Here is a 22151-nt window from a genome sequence, read left to right as displayed (position 1 = left end):
TTTGGCTTGAGTTGATGTGAGAAGTTAACACTATAATTCTTTATGGATCATCTGTGCGGGCAGTCAGTATCTTTCTGGCTTTTGTTGTCATCACTTACTTCTTGTCCTTGCCTTCCATTGTCAGTGGATTACAGAAATGTGAAGCACTGGTCTGCTGGGTTGTGTCCCTGAAGCCAGATACTAGTGTTGAAGTTTTACTGCGATGCCATCAAAATCCTCACAGCTGCTGATGTAGGAGCCTACCTCCTCCATAGCCAAGTTATGAGACCTTAGGAGAGGCTCTAAGCTTACAAGCAGAATTGTAAATGCAAATTAGTGTGCTTTTCAACTGTGTTATCATAGAATCATTAAAGTTGGAAAAGACCTCAAAGTTCACGTAGTCCAACTGTCCATCTACCACCAATATTGTCCTCGTGTTATGATTGCATAGTACCAAAATGTGGGTTGGTACTATTTATCCTTGCAGAGGAGAAAGTTTGGCAAATGGAGGGAAAGGCTGCAGTATAGCTCTTTTGCTTTTCCTGTCTGTTAATTTATCTTCCTCCTGAGCAGTACTGTTCAGCAGAGTGCCTTCTGCATCTCTGCCAAGATGAAGTAGCCTCTGGGAAAAGCACAGGAGGCCAAATCCGAATAGTTCATTGCATTGTTTGGAAGCTGGAGTGGTTTCAGCGTGCAGAATTTGTGTTCAGGAGTAGAGATCTTTAGATCTGCTTTCTGAGTTCCAGACCATGTTTCAGTCAGCATCCCTGGGAAGCTCTGGACCATGGAGATCGCAGCGATGTCTTAGTCAGAGCTCTTCAGCTGTCAGTATAGACATCCTATGCTTTTTCCAATAGTCAGCACTGGATGAACAAAAAATGCTTTCTTATTTATCTCTTAAGAAATGTAAATACTTCCAGTGTGAAGAAAAAAACTAAAGAACAACATTCTGAAAATTTGGTAGACTTACTCATTTCTGCTTTTGTTGATCGGCATTTGTGTGAGAACCATCTGATTCATCCTCAAAAAATACATTCAGATTTAGTCATAATTGCATGTTATTACTTCTGAAGCATTGATTTTTTTTTTTTTGAAAAAAAAAAGCCTCCACTCTCTTCATTATATAGTGCTTATAACAGTTTATCCATAGTGTATTATAAGAGCTTAAAGAAATTCTTATGACTTTCACTAAGCATCACTCTAACTAAAAGTTTTGCTTTATTTTACACATTTTTTTTTTTTTTTTTTTTTTTTTCAATCAAAAGCAAGCTGCATTTCAAGCTTTAAAAAGTAACTTGTTTGATATGTTGTTAGGTTTTTTTGTTTGTGAAGACTGGAAGTTATGAACTTCCTATGAAAAGATTTGCCATTGACTATTGAAGCCAATGGAGAACCACCCTTAATCCTATATTCAGCTATTGATTCAATAGATTTTTAACAAGATTCAGTGCAAAATGTTCTTTAATCTGCACAATGAAGTGAACTTGCTTAGCCTCTTGTGCAAAGTGCTGCATAATGTGCTGCTTCCCAGCCCCTCTCTCAGCAGCAGCAGATGCTATTTTCATGTTTACATCCCTGAGCAGTTTCTGTTTGCTGAAAGAAACTGTTCCTTGGCTGCTTTGTAACTGAAGCAGGCAGTGACTGGTGAGGGTAGGGAACAAGGGAGGAGGAGGGGAGTGTTTTGTCAGCTTCAAAGATTGCAAGAAATAATAAAATCTCCATGTACAAGGGAAATGCAGCCCTGTTCGTATCCCAGCACTTTGTTCCATGTTTACCCAAGCTGATCTTGAACCCATTGGTCCCTTTCCAGGGCAAAAAATACTTTTCTGCCTTGACACAAAGTTAATCCGAAGCAAGAGCTGCAGATTTTTAACCCTAGCAGAGCATTCACATGCTAACTGAGCAAGAAGTATTGCCTTAAATAGCTCAATGCATCACTGTTATTCCAGTGATGCATAGTCCCAACTCCATATGAGCTAGCAGGGGACAATTCTTTGGCAGCCAGTTATCACTGTGATTGCCTTCTGGAGAGAGGCAAGCTCTCAGCATCTCCTTCCAAAATCAGTGCCGTGCCCTCCTGCCCGTGGTGATAGGGCATGGGGACAGCCTGTACCAAGGGGGACAGCTGGAGGCATTTCCCCTCTGTTGCCAGATTCTGTATTTTTAGCTTATCAGCTGACTACTTTTTTCATTTCTGGCCTGACAGTTTGAAGTTTTTCCTTCTTTAAGCCTTTTTTCCGAGGTGCCACCCTACAGTGCTAATGAAAGGTGCTCCTCCCACGTCCCTGCCAGAGGTGGACCACCGCCATCTCTGTGTGAAGGATGCCCTGTGGACGTGCAAACCTTCAGCTTTCTGCTGGGTGCTATTTTTACATGAGGCTTTGGCTCGCCTCCCGCCTGTGCGTGGGTGCTGCAGGAGTCATCTGAGCCCCAGCCGCACTTGTGCCGGAGCAGCTCATGACCGCGCTGCCACCGACCCCTCTCGTCCCACTGCCTGCCCCCAGGACATTGAAGCACATGGTGGGATTGCTCTTGTCATTGTCCTGGTAGAGCTGGGTTAATGCAGGCATGCCGGAGGATACAGGTATGGTGGGATAACTGTGGGTTCTGGGGAGCACAGATCTGAAATGAGTTGTTTTTCGTCTGGAAGTGCCATCACTAAATCACTGGTGTTGTCGTGAGAATATTTATTTGGGGTTTACCTGGAGATGCTATAAAGAAAGGTGTTTAAACATTTATTTCAGATTATGCTTTACGTTCACGTAGTTATATTAAGATTTTTGAAGTTATGATGATATTGGTGCTTGCTAGGTAACAGCTTAATCTGAAAAATTCTGATTTTTTTAAAATATTAGTTAAATACTTCATAGTAGAAGACTTCATCATGCTTTAGACTTAGAATTAGATTATAATGAAAAAAGACCTTATTCCTTTATGCAGATTTCTCACTGCAGTCTTACTAGAAGTCATACAAAAATAGCCTTTCTCTTGCTGCAGTAGCAGTTCCTAAAATTCAGCAGAGATTTCTCTCTAGCTGCACTTGGATTTGGTAAATATTTTATTACAATGACAAGGGCAGGAGGTTAGCTTGTGCTAAGCTTGTTTGTGTGATGTGAATTCTGCATTAAGCATATGGTGAGATTTGGAGTTCTTGTGTGCTGAGTGCTTGTGCTATATTGCTTATCTTACACGTTTGCATTGCTTTGCATTCTGCTAGATAACACTTCTCGTTCATTTCTGGTGCCATAAATTAGCAGAAAAATCATGGGTCACTTCAGTCTTCATGCCAACTTCCTGCTGTCCTGTATCAGCTGTAGATTTTTTTATTTAATTTTGGATCCTTAGGATGTGCTGGAAAAGGCATGTTGTCCTCTCCATTGTGCCAAAGGCACTGTGCAAGCTGTTGTTTATAAACAATACCAGCAGGTTTGTGGTTCAAAAAAGAACACGAATTTCAAATGGGTCTATTTAGCTTTTTAGACCATGTTAGTGAGATTAACTGAATAGGGACCTACTGCATAAAGATGGATTGGATTTGCTGAATTGCCTGACCTATGGAATGTGAACTAAAGAGGGGAGCGGTAATAGCCTGTTGCTGCAGGGCTGGGAGAAGCAGTGAGCACCTGTGCCCAGCTAGTGTAGCCAAGCCCCGTTGGGAGGGCAGCTCATTCTGGAGCTCTGGGTAGGCACAGCTTGGCCATGCACAGCTTACTGGAGCCCTGAAGGGGCTACATGATGGGGAAATACAAGGGAAAGCTTCCTTGGTCTTTCCCCTTGTGAACTATCCACATTGTTGTGATCTACGAAAGCAGATGATGTGATAACAGGAAGCCATTGCTAAGCATGCAATCACATTATCTTGAAAAAGGGTTGTAACACAAACCGCGAATTGGAAAATGTGTTAAAGCAGGCAGCTTCCAGATACTTAATGTGCTGTTGCAGAACCATAAAGATCTCACGCCCCCACAGTGCTCTGTAATGAATCACAACTTCTTAGGGAAAAAAAGCATCAACAAAACAAAACTTTGTCTAAGGGAAATTTTTAGCTCATGCACATGTAATTCTCCAAACACTGCATGTACTGCCTTATTATTCTTTTTTACTATCCCTGAGCCTATGCCAGCATTAAAGGTGCTCCTAGTCACTACATTTTGCATCCAAACACGAGGCAGGGAGGCAGCAGGGCAGCTTAAGGCACCTAAAACCACAAGTAGTGCCTAACAGGATATTTATGGGCACTTCAGTGCTTATTTCCTTGCCTTTCATCTGGTGGTTTTGCGTCCTATGTGTTTTGATTGAGGCAACACCAAAAATGTTTGACAAAATAACAACTTGAGCTCCAATCTCTAATTCTCATCTGATTTTCCTCTAATCCTGCTCAGAGAAGATTGTAAATTTAATTCCTCTCTGGGCTTTCCTGAACCATGCCCTCCCCAAATTCTAAGAAACAGGATTTCAAGAATCAGTGCTACTGTCCTGTTTCCCAGATGTTTAGTGAGTAAATCGTATTTTTTTCTCCTCTTTGATTGATTTTCAAGAACAATCTCTAGCTGTAGACATGACAAGTTCTGGTGTTAAGTCTGTTGAAATGATTTTCTTTTAATCCGGTTCTGCAGAATAATATTATTATTCATTATTAATAATAATGATAATGTGCTTTTTTGGTTTGGAGTTGGAATATAGCCTTAGGCTTTGCTGAAAATGCCTTTTTTACCAACTAAATAACTGATGTTGGTAATATAAGGTATTAATAGCATTCTAGATTTTTTTTTTTCTTTTTCTCAAGCAAAAACTTTCTTTCTATGAAATGGATGGATTGTGAAGGAGTGAATGCTGAATGTACTTAAGGAGCCAATTGTGCTGATAGTTTCTGAGGGAAAACTCTTGTAGATTTTCTTCTGATGGAGAGTTGTTATTGTAGGTGCATTAGAGTGCATCTACATGGGCCCAAGGTGAAAGGTTTGCCCCTTTTGTACCCAACCTAAAGAACAGGCGCTAAAATAAACAGACACACACACACACACACACACACACACACACACACACACACACACACACACACACACAGAACCCAAAAAAACAAAAACAAAAACAAAAAAACACACAACCAAAAAAACAGGAGAGGGGAACCACCTCTGCACCACAACAGATTCTTCTTCTTTCTCTTGTTTTCCTTTTATCTGCATCGCTTGGCTCTTGTTTTACACCATTCATCAAAGAATCTTTTTGAAGAAATAGTGTTTTCTCTGAATTGAGAGGTAATCATTGGGACTGGTAAAATCTGGTTTTTAGGAATATTTATTCCCACCAGCGTTGTCTATCCACTCAAATTACACCTTTCTGTTTATTTCACAATGCTTTTTAACATGTCTGTGTCAGAGAACAGCAAGCATCTGTCACACCAGTTATTAAATTGTGTAATTAGGTCCTTTGTTATTTCAGGCTTCTATAATGACCAAAAGCAGGAAATCTCACACACTATTTTTTTTGTCTGTTTGTTTTGGAACAGATTAGGAAATATGGAATAAATGAGAGATGTAGCCTTATTTTTGTCCATATACTGATTAAAGCAGGTGAAAGTCCTTAAAATGAAGATTTATATTTGAGGTCTAATTGAGGTTGAATGTATATTCCTAACCATAACCCTTTTAAACTTTTTCAGGGCTTGGTTTCTAAGTACAGTAATGGCTTCTGTGGGTCCCTGTGCTGTGTCAAAATGACAGGTGTGAAACTAGAAAAACTCACAACATTAGGACTATGTCAATTTGTGCAGTTTCGAGCCATATGTTTCTCTATAGGGCTTGCAGTCTTCCATGAAGATTTGTTGTTTGGCTAAAAGACAATCTGGTAGCAAAGTGGCTTGCTGTCATCTGCATGGGCCAGTCCTAGGCAGGACTTTTTTGCCAAGGATTAGATTTAGATTTCTCTGTTCTGGGCTCCAGGGCAGAGCATGACTAGGGGACTCATGAATCTTTGCTGCTACTGCCGTCAATTTCCTTGGTGCTGCTTGCGAATACTCCTGTCTTAGCCAGGTCTCTCCCTCAGCCCTCGTACCTCATCTGCAGTCCTCTCTGCTGCTGAATTCTAGTCCAGCAGTGCTGAGTGAAATGGGTTTGTTCGCAGGGTTTCTTTTGACCTCGTACTTGAAATTTTCCTAGAGTTGTGTATCTGTCACGATGTCCATCTCGACAGGCTTCAGCCTTTATTCCAAAGCACTTCTGAAATCAATATGCTGTTCTTCCTTTTTAATACTGAGAAACAATCTGTTTTATCCCGTTCTACTTACAAAAAGCTTAAGCAATTTGCCTGAAATTTTCCCTGAAGAACTGAGCTTGAGAACATTAAGAATGTCAGTATAAACAAGTAAAGCTTGAAAATGATGTAAACACACTGAAAACATAATTTTACAGTTGCACTAAGGTGTGTAATGCAGCTTTAATAACATGTGATACCATAATCTTTTTCCTCATGGTGCATATAGCAAGTGCATTTGTCTAGAGCAAACAGAATAGAAACAAATCTTTCTGAGGAATGTGTCTTATTTACACTTAAAAAAACCCATATCTCTGCTGGAGCTAAATGCTGTGAAAGTGGGAGGAGGCAAAAATTGGAAAATCAGACATTCATTTATATTTCCAGACAGAGTCATTTCAAGTTCAGAAAGAAATTTGTTTTCATTCAATTCTGCAAACCAAGGTATAGTGTAATGTTTTAATTTTTAATGAGCTTTTAAGTCAGTTGGGATCAGATGAGTTGTCTCAGATCACTTCCTTTCATCATTAATTCACTATTTTACTCATTAAATATGTTAATTATAACGTCTCCTTCGAAGACTGATTTTGATATATAAAGGCATGAAAGCAGAATGGTAAAAATTACCGTGTGAATATATGGTAAATTACTCAAACTGCACTCGAAGTTAAAATTTCAAGGTGTTTAATACAGTTTCTCAAAGTTGTATCAATCATTGCTGTTTGGACATAAAGCACAATACATTTTAAAATAGTCTTCAAGTATAAATAAATGTATCATTTTTGTGTCATTTTCTTAGAAGAAAGAATATTTACTTAAACAGTCTTCAAAAGTATAGGTGTACAGAGAGCCCGGTGACGTTGTATTCCTGGTTGTTTGTATGAAACACTGGTTAGTTTAGGTCTGAACTGAGAGGAAAGTAAAATAATTATTCATCTAAAGTGTTTTTTCTTATAATTTATTTTATGTCTGAGTTTTTTTTAATTCTATACCTTGATAAGAAAGTATTCGTAAAGCAGAATTCTTACGGTGTTTTTAAGAAGCACAGATGTGCAGCATTGAACTGCCAGATACGCAGCAAGAGAGTAGGCAGGTGGCATTATGCTTTCTCAGTGCCAGAAGGATGCAGCCAACATCACACATAACCTAGTGCCAGGGGGTTAATGTGGGGTGCTCAGGGGCGCCTTGGCAGAGGTTTGTAGTGATGATGTGGCACTCTGTGATCTCGGGCTCTTCCACAGAGGCAGGTTGAGGGAGCTGGGCATGTTGAGCCTGGAGGAGAGAAGGCTCTGGGGATACCTGATGGCATCCTTTTGGTACCTAAATGAGGCCTACCTGAAAACTGGGGAGGGACTCTTTATCAATGTAGTGATAGGACAAAGGGTAAAAGCTTTAAGCTGTGTGATTAGATAACCTATTGGGAGGAAATTCTTCACTATGTGGGTAGTGAGATACTGAAACATGTTTGACATGAAAAAAATGATAGGGAAGGGTGGAAGTGGGCAGTTCTGCATGTGCACAGGCGGAATGTTTAAGCACTTCGAAGAAGAAAAGTGAAGTTTTCTCTGAAAAGATGACAATATATTGTCTCCAGTAAGGAGCAGTCAGTTTGCTCTTGCAGGCTGTGGCATAGCTCCTTGCCAGTTTATCCAGCACCTCTGTAACCCTCTTCTAGGCCAACATGATCTGGTTGCAATGAGCTCTTTTCAAGTCTAGTCTTTGAATTAAATGCTAAAAATTTGATGCTGCTTTGCAGTTTTGGAGGGAGAACCCTTTTTCTTTACAGCTGCAAGATGCTCCTGTACTATGTAGCTCAAGAAAATGCTTTGTTTCAATTTCTTACAGAAATGATTCTTCTATTATTTCAGGGTGGATAGTTTGGGACAGGACGCAGCAGTGAGAAAATTTTTATGTCCTCTTGAACACTGTGAAGTTCAAAATTTCATCATTACTCTCCTGGGGGATAATTATTAGCTTGAACTTTGTGCTGTTTATATAAGATTGGGCATTTGCCTTTCTGTAACCTCCCAATTTCTGGCTGTGCTGTGTTGTTTTTATTGGATATGTATTTAATTACAATCAGGGCTTCAGTAGCAGTTCCAAAATTCACATTGCCATGAGCAGGACTTTTTGACAGTCAGAGAATGAGCAATTTCATCAGACAGAGGAGAATGCTAAAGGATGGTGAATAATGTGATAAGCAGCTCAGTTCTGTACATCTCCTTGGTATAAAACACATACCTCTTCTGCTTATGGAAATAGAGTCTTCTCAATTTGGGCAAAACTGCCAGAAACTGCCACTGAAGGGCCACTGCATGGGGAGGCTGAACATCCTACTGAAATAGTGACTCCTTTATGTTCATGGATATGGAGGGGGAATGGCTGTTTAAATGGGTTGATAGTGATAGGACAAGGGGGAATGGTTTTAAACTGAGGCAGGGGAGATTTAGGTTAGATATTAGGAGGAAGTTTTTCATACAGAAAGTGGTGTCGCACTGGAACAGGTTGCCCAAGGAGGTTGTGGATGCTCCATCCCTGGAGGCATTCAAGGCCAGGCTGGATGTGGCTCTGGGCAGCCTGGGCTGGTGAGTGGTTGGTGACGCTGCACATAGCAGGGGGGTGAAACTAGATGAGCGTTGTCCTTTTCAGCCCAGGTCGTTCTATGATTCTGTGTCTGAGTGGCGGACTTGAGGGGTGTGAATAGAGAAAGAGGAGCAAGAACAGACATTCCCAAACAGAACTGAATGGGGCTCCATTACAGATTTTGATATCATTTCTTATAATAAATATATGCTTATAGTGGCAGTACCATCAGAGCCTCTATTTGTGAACCCTACATATGATGCAGATTCAGACATTGCTGTGGTTTTTTTAAATTGTCTTTTTGTTAAAATAAATTGTCATTTTTCCATCTTTTTTTTTTTTCCGACAGCCTTTTTTTCTGAGTTTAACTCAGTCTTTTATAAATTTATTAATCATGAGGCAGCACTCTTATAGAAAAATCTAATTCTAAATGGATTTTTCAATGTTAATGGTAGAAAAGGGTGGTCCAGCATCATTGTGCTTTAATTAAATGTTGAAAGGGAAATGCACCTGATTCCTATTCAAACTTTGTGTAGGATTCCTATTCATACTTTGTGTAGTGGCCTATGAGAAATTGCTCAATGTTGTTAAGTTTACTTTCAAGTAAATGTGTAAAAAGAACAACAACAAAAAAATCCCATATATACATAAATCACTTTGAAATAAGCAATCCAACCTTAGAATAAACATGCTTCATTAAAGAATGTCATTGACCATGTAATTTACCTAATGTTTGTCTTAAATTATTCTGTTACTAGTTTTTATTCATCTGCAAAAAAAAGTTCTAAGTTGTAGTACAGCTTCATTACAGTTACTAGACTTGATGTTGGCTCTCTAGATACTTGCTTAGTACACTGCAGTAAAAAGCATCATGCAGGTACAGCAGCAGAATAGCAAGAATATGGTCATATCTCACTTGTTCTGCGTAATACATTGGCATATCAACTCATATGGTTAAATTAAGTCAAATGAAATGCAATTTCTAATTTACGTCACAAGATGGCAGCAAATTTTTAATTCATTTTGTGTTTTATTAATCTCGATGAACATAATCTCTTTAAATCATTTTTCTTACAAAATAGATTATTTGAGCACCATATATGCATGTATTTATAGACATGTTAATGTTTCGAGGTATAAATTCAAAACATTTACAAATGTATTTCTATCTTAACATTGATTAAAAAGGCAGTTCTTTTGAATTGCAATAACTCACAGCGTAATAGTTCTAAATCTAATTAACAGTATTTCGTATGAAAACAATAACTTTCACCTATAATTTCTGGCTTCCTGAAAAGAACATATCACAAAGCATTTCCTGAAATTTAGGCAGAATCTCTTGAGTCTTGAACATCTGGATTCTTTCTTCTGTAATTCATATTTATGATTTAAATGTTTGCAGGCATGAGATTTGAATGTTACGGAAGAAGAGTCTTGGCTTGTGGTCTTTTCTCCTGTGCTGTCTAACAGTAAAAACTGTTTGATCCATGTGACATGATTTGTTCTGAATATTAATTGCCATTATTTGTATGTGTTAAAGAAGATGTTTTTATTGCAGTTACACATCTCATGGACTTTAAAACTTCTACCTTTTGTTTTTCCTGCAGTTTCACAACCGCAGGCTGTACACAGCCAACTGGAGAAGCCATCAAGTACTGCAATTCTCTGCAATACCTGTGGAAAACCATGCAAAGGAGAAGTTTTGAGAGTTCAGAACAAATATTTCCATATTAAGTGCTTTGTTTGCAAAGGTAAGTGTTTATAACAGCTTATAAATTGTGCATTAACACTTGTAATACGACTTCATGGTACTGGAAACTTCATAAAAATATTTTGCAATGCAATCCATGCCTGAAAAATCTACTGTAAAATGTACAGTTGGTTACTGTAAAACTGTAAACATCTTAAATCCTAAAAGTGAGGTATGTTTTGAATGGATATGAAACTATAGAGTTTACTGTGCAGCTGGGGACCTGAATAAGAGAAGTTTGGTAGAAGTGATAGTGAAGCATAGTACTGGGCTAGGAGAAACTTGGAGATTATCTCTCTTCAGTTTTCTGTTGTATTCATTGTGTAAGCTATTGCCTCATTTTTTCAGATGGCCTTATGTCACTGTGATGCCTGATACCCACTGTGGCTGGATGCTTTTCCATTCTGGGGACTTAGCTCTTTGATTGTTCCAGAATGGCACCTGGAAATGATCCAGTTTCACATGTTGTAGATGGTGGAAGTAGTGAGTGTCTTGCAGAGAGGTTGGGGATTAATAAATAGACATGCATTATGTAGGTGCATGGAAGATTACCTGGTAGCTCTAATTCTTTTTCTAGCATACAAATGAGTAGAATATTATCTGATGTTTACTGGATACCCTACTTACTTCATCACTAAGCTGTACATAAAATGGTATTTATCCATTCTTGGAACAGCATTTAGAGATACAAATGTGACTCTGGTCACAGCTGTGTTGATGCATGTATTCCCAAGTAACTGTAACTCCTCAGGATAGAGGCAGTCCAGAGGGGCAAACAGGAGAAGTGTGCAAGAGATGTCATGAAGTGATTTGCTAATGATAACAGCTAGTTACTGCTAGATCAAAGTTCAGTAATTCCTACAACGCACGTTTCTACCAAGTAGTATTTCTTTAATGCTGCTGAACATCTGATCAAATGACTGGAGGTAGATATTAGAGGAACCAATCAGAAAAAAAAAAAAATCATCCTGTCAGCTACATGGAAATTTTTATAGATACCATAGAACAAATTATATCACATTCAGTATCTGAGTGAGTCATTTCTGGGTAAGATAGGTGGTATTAAATGTCCAGCTCCTTAATTAGATTATCTGCAAAAATACACAGAAATAAATGTAAGCATAGCATGCTGTCTTAGCAAAAATATTTGGATTGCCTATTCAGAACCAGAATAGTGTTTAAAGCAGTACATTTTTCTCTTTTAAGTCACCTGTCCTTTTGTTTAACTTTATTATCAAATTAGTTTTGCACACCCAGCTCAGTAAGAGAACAGATTATCTGCTATTTGGCAGTCTTGTTTTCTGCATTAAGTATCAGTAACATACTGGTATGTGCTGCATATAATTACCTTAATGAGACCCAATCCCACTTTTATACAGATCTGAAATGATAAACTGACAAGTCCTATGGAAGGAACCATACAAAGCTAGTTATTCATGTTTTCATTTCATTTTCATCCACTTCCATGGGCTTCCGGATCACCCACAAATGCAGCGAGTTGAGTCTGAAACTTTCACTGATCACCAATCTAGACAGCGCTGAGACTTTTTTTTCCCCCTATACAATAAAAACAAGGCATTGTAGAAGCTGTATTGCTCCTACGTACCTGACAGAAATAAGTAGTATTTTATTTACTTCAGGCAGACCTCCAATAAAATTAAAATTAAAAATCACCCCACTATATTAATAAGCAGTAAGTTGGGTAGTTTCTGTCAGCCACACACCGAACTCCGGACTAGCATGGGAGATAATATAAGAGATGTTATATAAGAGATGGTTAGACAGCATCTTGGTATTAAGCCTTTTGATAAGCACAAATTTTGAACATATGGAGTTGTATTTTATTTCTTCCCTCTCATTAATAAAAAGACATCATTTGTTTTATCACTTTTCAAGGGCTTCCATCAATTAGCTAACATATTTCTGGTATCTGTTCTTATTTTACTTCTGGTTTTATGTATTACTTGAGAACCTCAAGTTACTTCCTGGTATGGATTTACCTTGTTGTGTGAGATGAGATTAGAAACAGAACAGAGCACTGAACATATATTTTGCTATATAGTGTAGTGGGAAGAAATCAGGTTAGAGAAATGCAAATGGGGTGTTTAATAATATGCTTAAATCAGTGGATGAATATAATAGTTGATGTGCTAGGATTTAGCAATAAATAAATAAATGGTGCTCAAATCTCTTGATCAGTTGGCCATTTACATCTTTTTAGACTTGGAGAAGAGATCTGTGCCACAATCCCTGTTCTGAACCCTTCTTCTGTCATGCCTCTGGTCATAGAATCATAGAATTCCTAGGTTTGGAAGGCACCTCTGAAGGCCATCTAGTCCAACTCCCCTGCAATGAACAGGAACATCCACAGCTAGATCAGGTTGCCCAGGGCCTTTGTGCATGGGCAGGGTGACTACCCTGTGGATGTATTTGTGTTACAGTTGACTCCTCCTGGGGATGCATGAATTTGAAAGCATTCAGCAATGCAATTTGCCCCGCTTGCTTAATCTGCAACCTCGACAGGGCTTGTCTGTCCAAGTGCAGCAGCAGGACTGTCCCAGGATGAATAATCCTAGGAGTGTCTGGAAGAGCTATATACTTTTTGCTCTTAGGTTGACTGCCTTCTCATAAAACTACTCCGTAGCCTTTGTCAGACAACCTTGCTCAAGTTACATGTAAACCTGCAGAAAATTGGTTTTTTTTTTTTCACATGTGTAGAGGTTAAAGGCCATAAACTAATTAAGGGACTATGAAGAAAGAAGTACAGTTAAACATGTCTTGAGAAGTGTCTATAAGTACTGGAACTCTTTTTAAATGACTTTGTGTCACAAATGATATTGCATAGAAAGAAGTGTGTACTGTTTTGAATGTGTGTGAACTGTGAAATCATTTATTGGATACTGCTGGAGTTCTGGATGTAGATATGTAATTGTTTTTTTTGTTTTTTTTTTTAGGGTGTGAAATCTAGTTTTCCATATTGCCATATTGTCATCTGATTACTCCTATAAGAATCATAGAATGGTCTGGGTTGTAAGGGACCTCAAAGATCATCTAGTTCTAACACCCCTAAATGATTGTGAATTCCAGAAATGATCAGAATGGTAATAGCATGTATGTAGGCACCTTTCATATTTAAATTATGTAACTGTCCAAAACTAAGGAAGGTTAGTAAAAAAGCGCTTATTTCCATCAATTTCTTTTTAATCTCCTCTGATAAAGCTTCTAAAGAAATCTAAGAAAAGTTATCAAGTGATGATTGATTCTTGTACTTATTCCAGAATGTGAGATATGCACCCAGATGAAAAATTCTACTGGCAATTCTGTGAAGACCTGCTAGTTTTGCTTAGTCAGAAATAACACTTATCCTCATACTAATTCATAAACATAATTTATTGTTAAGGTGCACAAGTAATCTGCTAGTAAAATGCTGTATGGAATGTGCTATCGAGTCCCACATCAAATTGTTTAGCTCAGTCTTGAAAATTTTTTCCACTTTAATCAGCTTAATAAAAGCACAGTTAGAAATAAATGGCTTCAAATACAACACAAATATTTTATTTGTTAGACTTCAAAAGATTTGGTTCCTTTATTTGCAAATTTCCATATTATTTCCTACTGCTGTAATGAAAGCATCAAGGAAAATAAGAAGAGGTGATAAAATATTGACAGTTCAGACTATCAACTTAATTGAGATGTCTTGTTCTGTGTGAAGGTGTCTGTCAGGACCACTTCTCAGACAGCATGTTGTATTAGGCAATTTCTCACCTGTTGCTCATTTACAACAACATTTAGCAAGCCCTTGGAGGCACCAATGTAAAATTGTAGATACGAGAGGTGAATAGTCTATTGAATAACCTATTTGGTCTTTCATGCAGATAGAAATTAACATGTTCTGGAAGTGTTTCTCAGTTGTTGTTTTTTCTATGGTATAATAACATCCTAGCACTTCCAAAGTAGCTTTAACCTATGTCAAACACAGTATTTAGGAAATCTTGGAAGTCTGAATCAAAGCCCAAATAAGGGGTATGGATAATATGAGTGTTACAGCTTTACATAAAAGTAGAAAATGTATTTTACAGTATTTTATATAGTCACTCTAGGAGAACAAATAGCAGAAAACCTATAGTGTGTCTGTAGATTTCTTTGCATGCAAAGATTCTCAGCATACACCTTCATTAAATGGGGAAATCCTGCAAAACTCATCTGTAAGATGAGCCATCGCTCGTTATCTATCCTTAACTGGTTCAGTCTTCAGTGAGATGAAGTAAGCTTGATGTGGCCATTGTGCTATGCCAGCTTCACTGTGAATGTCTTTGTAGGTCATGTTGCTTGACACCTAATCAAAACCCCCTGGATTGCTGTCTTGATGCGCTTACAGTCTTTTATGGTAAGCGTGGCTGGTCAGGTTCAAGTGCCTTTTTTTTTTTTCCCTGTGTATTTTTATTTATTTGTTTAGTTAACCTGAATGTTTCACATCTTCAGCTGGAGTTGGATAGATGAGTCAATGTTTCTTGTGACACAACAGCTTCCTAGGAATTGTGAAAGAGCCCTGGACTGGATTTTTATACCATCAATAAAGCCCTCACAGAGATGCTTTTTTCATTAAAACATACAGTGCATTCTGAATTCCTATCATTTTTTTCTGAAGCTGTATTGATTTGAAGATCTAAAACAGGATATTCAGTGAAAAGGTTAAAAACATCAAGTAACTTGGTAGTAGGAGTGATCTGTCTGTTAGATCAAACGCATCTGCTAGGATATAAATAAGTGTGCTGAAAACAGTGCTGTGTAATCTGAGGGACTGCTGTTTGGGCATAGCAAAGGGGTTTCACGTTTCAGAATGGGATTCATTTACGGGAAACTCACTAGTAAGATTTGAGTGCCAACTTTTGGTAAAGCAGTGGCAGTCCGTGGCATGTGTGATATCTTGGGCACTGGGATGAAATGTGGTGGCTCTTGTTCATCAGGTACTGAGCAGTGTGCTCATGCTTCCCAAATTCTTTAGGATCTTATAATCCAGAGCATTCTAACTTGGTGTAATGGGAAAAACCTACATTTCTAACAGCATGATAGGTGTGAAGCTGACTTACCAATGTCATGCTATCTTTACATTGTATATTACTGAAATAAAAATCTTTTTTTTTTTTTTTTTTTTGGCATTTTTCATACTTCTGCTATTGTAAAAGTTGTCAAGTGCAGTGGCTACTTCTTCTGTATTGTGGTTCTGACATTTTTAAATTTAAACTCCAGGGACAGGGCCTCCACAACCTCACTGGGCAGCCTGTTCCAACATCTCACTCAGAGAAGAACTTCCCCCTGATATCTAAATCTTCCCCGTTAGTTTAAAACAATTCCCACTATCACTATCTACTCGAGCAAAAAGTTGATTTCCCTCCTGTCTGTAATCTCCCTTTTAAGTAATGGAAGGCCGTAAAGAGGGCTCTTCCTGCAGTCTTCTCTTGATGAGCCCAGCTCCTTCAGCCTGTCTTCATAGCAGAGATGCTCCAGCCTTTTGATCATCTTTGTAGCCCTCCTCTGGACCTTCTACAAAAGCTTGACATCTTTCCTGTGTTGGAGGCCCCAGAGCTGGTCATAGGATTCTGGATGGGGCCTCACAGGGGCAAAGTTGAGAGGGTCACAGAATCATAGAATCACAGAAGGGCCAGGGTTGGAAGGGACCTCAAGGATCATGAATCACCAACCTCTCCATTTAATACTAGACCATGGTCAATCACCTCCCTTGCCCTGCTGGCTCCTCTTCTGATGCTGCCCGGGATACAGTTAGCCTTTATGGCTGCAAGTGCACGCTGCTGGCTCATGTTATATTTTTCATCTACCAAAACACCTAAGCCTTTTCAGCAGGGCTGTAGAGGGTGACCACGCCAAAGGCCCTGCAGAAGTCCACGTAGATGACATCAGTTGCCTTCCTTTTGTCCATTGATGCCATCACTCCATCGTAGTAGGCCACCAGATTAGTCAGGTGCAACCTTCCCTTGGTGAAGCTGTGCTGGCTGTCTCAGATCACCTGCTTGTCCCTCATGTGCCATAACGCACATACGCACATATATATATATAGAAGATATATATATATATATATATATATATATATATATATATATATATATATATATATATATATATATATATATATCTTCCAGGAGGATTTGCTCCATGATCTTCCCAGGCACAGAAGTGAGGCTTACCAGCCTGTAGTTCCCCAGGTCTTCCTTCCTCCCTTTCTTATAAATGGGAGCGATGTTTTCTTTTTTCCAGTTATCAGTGCTCATAAAAACATGGATGAGATTTCCCAAGAAGTAATTGCTGAAACTTCTGGAGATGATTTGAACCACAGATACAGCCATGTGCAGAAATTCTTAACTGAACTTACTTAAAAACGATGCTTGAGATAAATGGAGTGGTAGATGGAAACATAAACTTTGCAAGCACTGAAGTTATTATTCAGGTGAGGCAATTTTGAGCATATGTAACTTCAACCTACGTTAGGTATTGTGATCCCCATGAAGAGCTTGCAATTCTATTGAATTCCTGGAATTAGGGTAGAGTTTCTACCTACACAAGAGTTGTCAGTGCAGATTTTCCTCTACAGAGGGGAACTTCCTGTCTGTAGCACAGCCTTTCACAGGGGAGTACAGCAGGGAAACAGACGACACGCTTAAGTACTTAGTGGGCATTTCAGTTACCAAGGTGAGGTGAAGTGTGCATGGAGACCTGAGAGCTTTTGCATAAAATTTGTCACTGGTAGTGTAATTCCACCTCCTGCTTTTTGCATGTCTCATTAACACCAGACCATCTGCCGTATCTGTGCATAGCCAGATTAAGCACTTAATTTGCAAACCTGTAACTGATACCCAAAGCATGATTGTGGAAAATTAGAAAATATTTAATAGTTTTGTGTGAAGCAAAACTATTGGCTTTTTTTGGAGAGAAAAAAGGAAAAAGCCTGCAACGGCATTCTGACTTAATTGGCCTGGGAAATGACAGCAGTATTTTATCAGAGCAGCCAAAGGTGCTATGAATTAGAGAATGACTGAAAGTGAATAATTCTGTTCCTTCAGTCTCTTTAGTTTCCTTATAAATAAAAAATAATCAGAATGATTCCTTAAAATAGTAAATCAATATAAAGCAGACAAATTTTCTGATTTTCCTGGAGGTTGTTCTGATAGCACCAAATATCTATGTATATAGTATTCTCTTTCACCTATAACACCACGTAAGAGATTTTATTGGACAGTTGCACTGTCTTTAAGCTACTGTGAAATTCTATTTTCCAAGGGGGGAATGGAAAATGGATGTGTACTTTCTAACACAAATTTTTAGATATGTATATATTAAATTACATAATGCACAGGAAACTCCCCAAACTCTCTTTCATTTAATTAGTGCACCTGAATCTTTAATGTTTTGTTAGTCTCCCAAGATCATTCAGAATCTCTCAGGGTTTTCCTGTGCTGAACTGTGTACCCGCAAATTAATTGATGAATATAATAGGCAGGCTAGCTTGGGAGCTATGCTTTCAGTAATGCTACGCATATATGGGGAAATGTTGCATGACTGATAAGATATGTTCTCTCTAATCTTATCTGGTCCAGAAAATTCTGGTTCTACTCTTCAGAGCTGAGTATTGAGTAATACTGAGTAATACCTGAGTATTCCTGTTTGGAGGCTGGGGAAGAGTTCAGCTGAGCTTTCTGATGCTACAAGCTCCTTCCATTGTTTGACGCAGACTGTAACAAAATGAATTGAGATTACAGTTGGTATTTCAGATATCATAGCTAAAACTCTATAGGTGGTTGGCAACCTTGAGTATTCTTGATGCTGTGGACATATGCATGGAAAAATTTAGATATAATTGTTCTTACCTAGGAAGAGTGGCTGGATTGCAGAGATTACATAGATTAAACATCATTCCTTCTGTCTTGCTACTGCCTCACCTGTAGACAAGGAATTTTAGATGTGAATTGAGTGAGACAGTGGGATGATGGTCACATGCCGACTTCATGTGGCCATTAAGTTTAAGATGGAAGTCATTCCTAAAAACCTTTGTAGAAAGCTTGCCTGGACTCATCAGTGCCAGAGCAGAAAGACAGCATCACAGTCAGTTGTCCTCTGGAAATTAGGCTGACTTGCTGCAAACTTCTTGCAAGTCAGTTCGAAGTCAAAGTGGAAACAGTGAAAACTTGCCAGGTGATTGCTATTGTTTCTCATGGGCAGAGTGGCCATGCAAAGTGTTCCAGAAACGGGGTTTTCAGAGAATGAGCTCCTAGATTGCATCAGTGCTACTTTTCTGCCCAAAGTAAGTTGTGTCAGTAGCATATTCAGTGTTTTGTTCTTGGGATTTAGTCAGTCACCAGGATCCATCTCAGAGACAGAAGGGAAATACTAGAAATGAACTTAGACTGCAGTGCTGAGGAAGACAACTTATTCAGCTGTTGGACAAGTGGAGGTTTTTTCCCGTGCTTAGTTTGTAGTATTGTGATTGGCTTTTTCTTCTGTCACTTGTCTTTGGAGAGTCTACCTCTCTCTCCTGTTGGATTGATGCCTGCTTGCTTATGTTAATAAGCAAGCAGACAAAGAGTAAAAAATATTAAAAAAAAAAAAAAACAAACACAACAACAACAAAACAGCAACTTCCTACATGCGCTTGCAAGTTGATAAGCAAAGTACTTGGGTTTTTGGCAGGCTGAAAGTTAAACAGTGCTGTCTGAATGACAAGGCAACCTGTGAATTTTAGTGTTGCAGTTGCTGTAGTATAGAACAGCGTGGCAAGTACAGCATCTTCTGGACCTCTTGGGACACAGCACACAGCCAAAAAATTAATCTACTTTCACCAGGCTCATTTGAAAGTGGGGAAGATAGAGATGTGTTCTATATTTGTAGAGCAAACGCAATACTGATGACACACAGTAGTGGGGCTAGCAGTGTGCATAAAGTGCCCTAATTAATTGCTGTTGCTGCTATTTAATTTTATAGACTGTAGCCCTGATGTGATGTGCTATTCATAAAGGATTATAGAGTTAGATTGCCCATGAAATCACACAGTATAAATGAGAGTGCTCAAGATGCTGTAACAGATACCAGCCTGGGGAAAAGTAGCTACCTTCTTAACAAACAGACAAACCCCTGGTCTGCATGAGTTATTTTGGAGTTGGGTCACTGAAAACCATCTTCATGAGTGGAAATGTTGGGCTGTCAGAGAAGCCAACCTGAGCTACCCTCTGCAGAGGCAGTGCACCTCCCATCCCTTACACATCCCCCACCACGTCCTGGTGATGGATGGCTGCCAAATACCTCACAAGAGACAGATGCTTATTTATTCAGTACTTAAAAATTGCTCCTGAAGCCAGTGATTGTTCAGCATAGAATCATTAAGGTTGGAAAAGACCTTTAAGGCTGTTTAGTCCAACCATCAAATCACTGCCATCATGTCCCTCAGCATGAGGGCCACGGAGTCACTCAGCATGGGGTATTGCCCTGTCTTGGTGTTACATTTCACTCAAAGCAGGTTAGTTTCTCAGTGTTTCTTTCTTTTTATTTCAAGTGCTGTGTTTGCAATGCTTTCCTTGCTTTACTAAGAACTTCTATAATAGTGTGAAGCTGCTTCTAGGTTTTAAATAACCCTACCTCCAGATACTCATTTTGGATGACAAGTGTTGGGTGGGAGTGGATCTGTGACATAACACCGATTTCCTCTCCAAGAAGAGTAGTTGCTTTTGAATGTGCTCCTCAAACATCCTCCAGGTTTCCCTTCAGGTTTTCTTTCCCTGATTTTTCATTTCTGCAGGTATTTTGCAGGAACAGCCCAGGATGGGAGGGGCTCCCTGCCCACATAAGCAGCAGGATAGGGGAATGGCATTGCACTGAAGTGAAGGGTAATGGGTCTGTTTCTCTCATCTTGCAAAAGGCCATAAGCCCACTCTGCTCATATTTCTGTGCAAAAAAAACCAAAACAGACAAAACCATTAATGGCCTTTCTCATTTAGAATTTTTGCTTATGGTGAACTATTTTAGAGGAAATTCTAGAGAAACTAATCATTATTGACGAGAATTTAAATTAAGGGGAAACAAGACTTTATAACATGATTTTGGAATGCCGAGACACTGAAAAACTTGTATTGGAAGTGATATTACCGATACAGAAAGAAAACTGTTGTATCATGGCTAAGCCTGTTTGAAAACTTTTCATCCCAGCTCTTCCCTGTAATGAAGTATTTTACAGCGTGGCATTCTTGCATGAAAAGCCTGTCTTCATTTAAAAGCAGAAATGATTAAAAAAAAACTTTTCTTCAATATTGCATGCATAAGTTTGCTTCAGCTGTAATCTTTACAGTTTAGGTTTTTTACTGGCAAAAGAGCAGCTGGGTTTATGAAAGAAATAGGTAATTTATAATTCTCTTCTGCAAAGAAGTTCTTGTACTAAATTGAATCAGTAGTCATATTGATGTACATCAGAAGTAACAGCCTTGGGTGAGCGGAAGAGCATATCAAATCTCCACAAAGTATGTTGGCCAGTAGTAGCAATTCAATTTATTATAGACCTAATTGTTTCCAAATACTTTTTTATTATAATCTATTTATGTCAGTGTATTTCTATTATGATAATACACAGAAGCTAGTATTCTCAGTGGGATAAATAATGAATGAGTCTCTTTCCCTACTTCCTGTGTATTTTCCATTTCAACAATAGAATCCAAGCACTTGAAAGTTTTTGCATTTTGAGGGAATAGCTGACTAAAACTGTTCATATATTTGTTATATCATAACATTTACTGAGTGCTGGTTTCATGGAGGATGCCAGATGCATCTGTGTAATTAAACAGTAGTGAATGATTAAATGAAATAAATATATTTTAAAATGTTGATATTTGCATTTCATGGATGGTATTTATACTTATAAACATCTGATTCTAATAGTATCTGAGCTTGTCTCACACTTTTTGTGGTCCTGTGGTATCTCTCTTGTACTTTAAATAAAACCTGAATGTTGTAATCATATTTGATAATCTCCATTTAATATTGCTTAGGCATCATTCTGAAGCCAGAGAGATCTAAGGCCTTTTTTTCCCCTCTTTTTTTCTTTCTTACTGGAATGCTATTCCATTCCAAAAACTTCTTACTATGGTGGTTAGAAACATTTCTACTATTTTCAGCCTCCATTTGTTCATGGCCAAGGTTTCCTCACTTGTTCTCGTGCCAGTGCTCTTGCTGGGTTTAAATAGGTCTTCATCTTTTCTTTAGCTTGCTCTGTTTGAACCTGATATATGTTGAGGTATTAGTTGTTTCCCAATGTGTGGGTTTTGATAGGCTAAACAAGCCAAGTTCTGCTTACCTCTTAAAATAAGTTTCTTTCTGCATGTCATCCTGATAGCCACGGTTACACCTGCTCTGGTGTGAGTCAGTCTTTTGTGAAAATAACTGAGCAAGTGCTAGATGAGGTCTCACAAGGTATAGCGTTTTTGATACTAGCTAGCTCTGCAGGACCTACTTGGCACAATGCATTCTTTGTTACTCAAATAATTAATGACTTGTAGTCCCGTGACTGCCAATATTTGCAAGTCTTCTTCTGCTA

General features: G+C 38.6%; 1 protein-coding gene across 1 annotated transcript in view; it reads left to right on the top strand.

Annotated features, from left to right (window-relative positions):
- Positions 1 to 22151, top strand: part of ABLIM2 (actin binding LIM protein family member 2) — a gene marked incomplete at both ends in the record, with an annotated part of 138176 nt that overhangs the window by 26850 nt on the left and 89175 nt on the right. The window contains one exon of the mRNA XM_079534967.1: positions 10422 to 10565. Within this exon, the coding sequence (XP_079391093.1) occupies positions 10422 to 10565 (144 nt within the window). The remainder of the gene's footprint in view (positions 1 to 10421; positions 10566 to 22151) is intronic.

This window comes from Tetrao urogallus (assembly GCF_951394365.1).
Source record: "Tetrao urogallus genome assembly, chromosome: 4".
NCBI lineage: Eukaryota > Metazoa > Chordata > Aves > Galliformes > Phasianidae > Tetrao > Tetrao urogallus.
Note: the sequence above shows the minus strand (reverse complement) of the source record. Positions and strands in the feature narration are given on the sequence as shown.